This window comes from Lepisosteus platostomus, chromosome 13 (assembly GCF_059453375.1).
Source record: "Lepisosteus platostomus isolate fLepPlt1 chromosome 13, fLepPlt1.hap1, whole genome shotgun sequence".
Taxonomy (NCBI): Eukaryota; Metazoa; Chordata; class Actinopteri; order Semionotiformes; family Lepisosteidae; genus Lepisosteus; species Lepisosteus platostomus.
The window spans coordinates 34,844,034-34,850,398 of record NC_142623.1 but is presented as its reverse complement, the minus strand read 5'-3'; the positions used below and the strand labels follow the sequence as shown (position 1 = coordinate 34,850,398).

The 6,365-nt window shown below is 34.0% G+C and overlaps 1 protein-coding gene across 2 annotated transcripts in view; it reads left to right on the top strand.

Annotated features, from left to right (window-relative positions):
- The first annotated feature begins 2,454 nt into the window (after positions 1-2,454).
- Positions 2,455-6,365, top strand: part of rgs14b (regulator of G protein signaling 14b) — a 28,165-nt gene continuing 24,254 nt past the window's right edge. Inside the window, exon 1 of one of the 2 annotated variants that reach the window (XM_088604313.1) lies at positions 2,455-2,545. In XM_088604313.1, the coding sequence (XP_088460439.1) occupies positions 2,522-2,545 (24 nt within the window). In that variant the 5' untranslated portion in view covers positions 2,455-2,521. The remainder of the gene's footprint in view (positions 2,546-6,365) is intronic. The other variant, XM_088604314.1, reaches the window with a different exon arrangement.

The following is a 6,365-nucleotide window of genomic DNA, read 5'->3' as shown; positions in this document are numbered from 1 at the left end:
TCTTTGTTAACAGCTTTCCCTGGAAGGTAGCCATAGCAACAAGAGTACACCAAGTCACTCAAAAGTATTAGACAATACATAGACTGGCTGACAGACAGACTCTGGGTCCTAAAGCCTCTTCATTGTATGTTAAGGAAGCACCTTTTATATTGACATTTCTCATAAAATCTTATGGTGATTCAAATATAAATATATATAAATATAATGGTACACAACACAAATGCAAAACAGACTCCGAACAAACAGTCTAAAACACTAATACAGTATTCAGCAGGCAATTATTACATGGTACTAAAACTAGCTTTAATTAGCTCTAAGATTTGTGTACAACTGGGCAGAATTCTCAACAGAAAACTACTCAGTTTTGTATTGTAAGTATTGGCCAATAAGTGAGTACTTTTTGACTACAGTAAAGAATTGTTGTGTGTGAGGTTTTTTTTGTGTGTGAGTTGTTAAATCGCTTTTACTATACAGTATGATTTAGAATGCAATCAGGATCTAGAGAAAAAACTCAGATATTTGAAAAAGATGGAAAGGAAACAGTGCTGTAGATACTGAAGGGAGACTGCAGAATTTTTTATCAGCTTTGTTGCAGTTCCTTTTTCAATATGATACCTTTTTAATTTGAAGCAGTTCCTGTTCCTGATGTAATTTTGTTCCTTTAATGTGTTTATTTCAGATAACCGTCCACTAGCCGTCCACTGGAAAGGCTATGATTACTTTCTTTGTTATTAATATTAATATTTTTGTTTGCTATTCTTTTTGTTGATAATTACTCAAACACAAAGCATGAATAAATTGTAGTACACTTCACTCACATCATCTTACAAAATCTCTCTCTCTAAGCTTGTATAACACAACATTATTACCAAATTTGAAAAATAAGTAATTGTTTTCATAAAAATAAAAACTCATTAAGTATTAATATGTCAGAAAATTACTCCAGTTAAAATTAATAACCAACAATGAAATAAACCAAGTTGAGATATTCTCAAGATAAGTGTAAGTAAGAAGAAGAAATAAAACTGTTAGTGAATGTCACAGCTATTGTAACACATAGAATGCAATAAAGTAATAAAGTAACAAAAACAGTGATATAAGTTCCTAACAGTTTCTTTTTAAAATTTATCTCTTTCTAAAATGGTGTATGCTCTCAGCACACACTTATCTCAGAGATCAGGGCAACTGCTGATAGAAGAGATGCATTATGAACTATATATGCATTGATTAAATTTCCTGTATTTAACCAACATGGTTCAATGTGGCTATATAATGCTTTTGAGTCTGCATACTTCCTTTTTTGTAGATTTACCATGGTACCCTTTAGGTCATTTAAAGTTAAATAACTTAAATAACTTAAAAATAGAAAAGAAAATAGAAAAATAAACTTTCTTACCCAAATTTTACTTAAATGTTTTACTCATATTTGTGGTTTTCCTCTTTTGATAAAATCACAGTAAATTAAAAATAATTATTATATTTATTTTGTGTATGGTTTCCATTTTACATTATAGACTGCTGGTAGTACTGTAGGTATTCAAGGAAACGCATATATTTGGATAAAGAACTGTTTAATGGATAAAAATTAGAGTATGGCTATGGGGCAAACGCAGTTTGTGGTGATGTAATTAGCAGAGTACTACAGGGATCTGTATTAGGAACATTATTTTTTGTAATACAGTATATACAAAGGATCAGGATGGTTCTAGAATTTGACATACATATTAAACCAGATACGTTGACAAATATTGCCAAAATAGCAGTATTAAAAAACAAAGTAGAAGCTGAAAGGGAAATTTAAAAACATTTAGACAAGATTGAAGACTGAGCAAACACCTGTCAGATATCACATACTGTGTAATGAAGACCATTTCAGAGTTTTGTATACAGGTAGACTATATATCCGCTGTAATTCTCCTTACAAAACAGACAGAAAATCCGTTGTGTTTACACCAAACATTTTGATATGCCACCACACTACATTCTTAAATGCTTAAAAATGTTTTAGCACATTTCTTGTTTTAAGAATGCCATTTTGCAATATTCTTGTATAAAGATATGGATCAAATATTTTCTTACAACTGGCAACAAATAAGAATATGCAAAATCCTTCATTTAGGAGACTATATTCCAGCAGAGATTCATGTACAGATCAGTTTATGTTTTAAAATCACCTAAAGACAAAGAAAGAAACAGGTCCTGAAGCAAAATAGGTTTATAAAGCCTGCATTTGTTCGCCCATCTGCTCTGTAAATGCTGATGAAAGACTCCCTCTGTGGTTTCCAGGCTCTGTGGGCAATGTTTGCTAATCCAATTGCTTTTATTTTCAGGAGGTCTGAGATTTATTAGCCTAATGTGTTTGCTCTTTGATCACCCATCACTATTCCCTGGATCCTGCACCAACGTCACCTTTTCCTTTATTTGCTTAATGCTACCTTTCACCACAGACAGGCACAGCCCTGAAGCACACACCCCAGATGGTCACTCTTCTTCCCAGACCTGACATCGTCCACCTCCAAAGATGCTTTGTGAATCCAAGGAGAAGGTATCTTTGTACCTCTATTTCATTCACTTGTTTGTATATATACTGTATATGTGTGTCATTTTAGGGCAGAGCTGGTTATCTTTCCGTGTGAACATGTGTGGTTGACAATGGTGTACGCTAGAGCCTACAAACAATGAAACAAGTAATAAAAGCCTTTTGCTTGCAGCAAGAAGGCTTTTGAAATCAAATGCAGTGGGCTGTCCTTGTCCCTTTGGTATTTCCTTCCTTGTTTTGCAGGATAAGCTTAAAGTACTAAATTATAGGCCTCTCAGTGGCTTAGTGTCTGTTAAATAAAACAGTGTAATAAAATGAAAAGTTCACACATGCTTTTCAGCATTTACAGTAGCTTCTTATCCATCAGATGCTCAATGCAAGCATCATTTACACTCAAATTAGGTGCTGATATTAGGTCCCAAAAAAGTCCTGATAATTAGCCCCAGACAAAAATGCACCTCATTATAAGATGCCTTATATCTTTTATTTTTCCCTTCAAATAATAGTTTTTCTTTTGCTGCTGCATTTGTGATACTGTTGCGTACTGTTCCAATACAACAAAATAAATTTCAGTTTACGTGAAAAATTCATTCATTCAATTAATACTTTTTACAGAGTATTTTTGAATCACACATTCATTACATGAGAAATACACCTCTTAAGCTGTTCACGAGTGATGCCCAAGTATGATATTAAATCAACACAGCTTGAATACTTTTTAAGATGTCTGTTGAGTTTTTAATGGTTCATGTGTTGCAATGTGGAGATACATACAGCACTTTCTTTCTTCTAAGTGATTTAGTCTATGGTTCAGTTAGCTTAATCCCTGACCAATTTGGAAGACAGCAGAGGAGCACTTTTTTTTAAATAACAGAGAAATGAAACAGAGAATTTGAAGGAGGCTCAAAGTGACAGTGATTCATGCATTACCTAGTCAGCACACAGATATTTTATTTAGTATAGCTTTAGATAGGTGGAGTGTTATATAATTTGTATCATTTTATTAGATGTAGAGGTTAATTGTGAGTGTGTCCTTTATTCCTGTATTTATGGATTTTATTCTATAAAATGATAGCATGTTTGATAGTACAATTAAATAAAACCTAATACCCCTGTTCACAAGGAAATATCATGTCATGTCATTTGCCAAACCGCTTTATACCATACTGTGTCGCGGGAAGCCGGAGCCTACCCGGGAAGCAACAAGCTCAAGGCAGGGTACACCTGGACGGGGTGCCAGTCCACCGCAGGGCAAGTGAGAGCCAATCATACATGGGGACAATTTGGAGGCCACGGTAAAAACCGAGGGGGAAATTTGGCCCGGACACCAAGATTACTCCCTACTCTTATGGAGGAATGCCCGGGGATCTTTAATGACCACTGAGAGACAGGACCTTGGTTTAACGTCTCATCCCAAAGACAACCATAGCTTCCCAGAAGGTCTGCCATCCAGGTACTGACAAGGATCAACCCTGCTTAGCTTCAGTGGGTAGCCAGTTAAGAGCTGCAGGGTGATATAACTGCTGGCGAGAAGGAAATGTATTATTTGGAAGCTTGAAACCCAACAATTTAAATATCAGTCAGGACATCTCATTAATTTACCTCTTTATAGGTGCATGGATATTTTACTTACATTTATTACTTTACCTTATTACTGCATGTAATTTACATTACATTTATATGCCTTGCCCTTCACTGATTAGTTCATAAAATTATCTATTATCTATATTAATCTGTGGCTACAGGTAGTGTGGGGGTATCCTTTACGTGTCATTCATCGGGTATGGTGGTTTCTGATTATTAAATAGGCTACAAAGTGGACAAAATGCTGTGAATACTGAAAGTATTATGTGGGTTTAATTGTGTCTAATGTATTGGCATTGAGGTGCCTCTTTGAATTTCTGAAAGAACGAGTGAATTATTACATTAGTTTTTTTTTCTTTTTAACTGTCTTAGTATCTTTGGTTTCTCCGTAAATGTTTTAAAGCAAAACCCTTTGAACTGCATATTGTTTGATATTCAGTAAATTGTTTAAGCTATTGTAATATAGCAGATTTCCCATGAAAACTGTCATTCTAAATCAACATAGTCTTACAGCATATAACATATTACAATATCTTGGCTGAGGTCACTACCATCAATCCAGTTCTACCAAAAATAGGTCTGTCACACAGATTGCACCTGTGGGAAGCACTCAAACATGCCAATTACAGAAGATCCACCAAAACAAGATACTGTAAATATATTTGTTTCATTTCAGCAGTCATAGCTTTGAAATTAACATGTGAGGGACGTTCACATTTAACAGTTCATAATTAGAAACCAATGAATTCTTTGGAGTGGGCACCACCTCACTGAACAGAATTTAGTAAACGTAAGATATTTAAATCCACTTGAATAAGTTTCCAAGAATGTTTGACAAATACAGTAAATGAATAGTAATGACTATCAGTGGTGCTGCAATATAAATGTGAATATGAATTAATAATGTCAATTGAGGAGGAAAAAAAACTTGGATCAGTTTCCTGCATTGCACAGATAGACACAAGGATGCAACATAGTCAACACCAGGGGCTTGACATGGGAGAAAAGTGGTTACCAAGGTAACAGCCTTATGCAAACATTAAACATTTGATTTGTCCTTAACGTCCTTTGTGAAACGATGTGCACAAATAGCCTTAATGTCTGGAAGAGTTGCCTTGATTATTCTGGATTGAAAGTCAAGGACATAAATTATTCTTGAAAAAGTATACTAATATCTCAAGAAAAAAATATTCAAGAACCAGCTGCAGTTTGTTTGGTTATGGGTTTATTTTTGAGGGAAAATTAAATAATGGTAATCAACAGCTGATAACGATTATAATCAAATTAAGATGTATTTATATAACAATTTCTACAGCAAAAGGTACCCATTGCATGTTTATATCAATGAAAACCTGATATCTTTGTATAGTGGTAGTAGGTTAATTGTAAATAAAAACTGAGGTGAAATAATGTGTTTCAGATTTATTTTTACCATATAAACAAAAATATAGACAGAGAATATTTAAGGAGTTATCCAAACAGTCTCAAAGAGGGATTCCCTGAAGTTACTTTGTTTAGGAATACATAGTTGTCTCATTGCTGTACTCTTCACACAAAGCAGGGATACCAGCTTTGTCTGCTCAATGTTGTAGGATGATTAGCACATCACAGATAGCTGAGAAATGAAGGCTATTGAATTCCATTTTTCATACACAGATGATGTGGGAAGTTGATAGCATTTGATATTTATATGGCATGTTATTCATTACAGCAAATTAAATAAGAACTTCATAATAAGCAGCCACACTGTAAGCACAAAAGACAAACAAGAACCAGTTTATCATCATTTTAGAGATAATGTGACCTAGAACCTGCAGGATGAAGTCACTCACTAGTAATAGTTGCTCTGAGATACATTTATTGAAAAGTGATAAATCTGACATATTTATAAGGCTCTCTGAGGATATAGTTTTATGAGCAGAAATGTGCAATCATACTTCTTTTTCACTCCTCAAGTAGTAATAGTTTCAATGTTAACAAGGTTTTTCACCTATCTTTCAAATGCCTGTAAAAGTGGCTTTGTTTTGTTTCTTGTTTGCTGTCTATTAGGCATCACATACTGTCATAGGCAAGTTTAGAATTAGTATTTCATTTTTTACTTCATTTTCATGAAATATATATTATTATCAACTTATTAATTAGTTATGACACCTCAAGTCGACATTAAGCCACAATGGCAATATGAAATTCCATTTGTTTATTGTCATTGGGCAAGAAACAGGTAATTATGGCTAGCCATAAG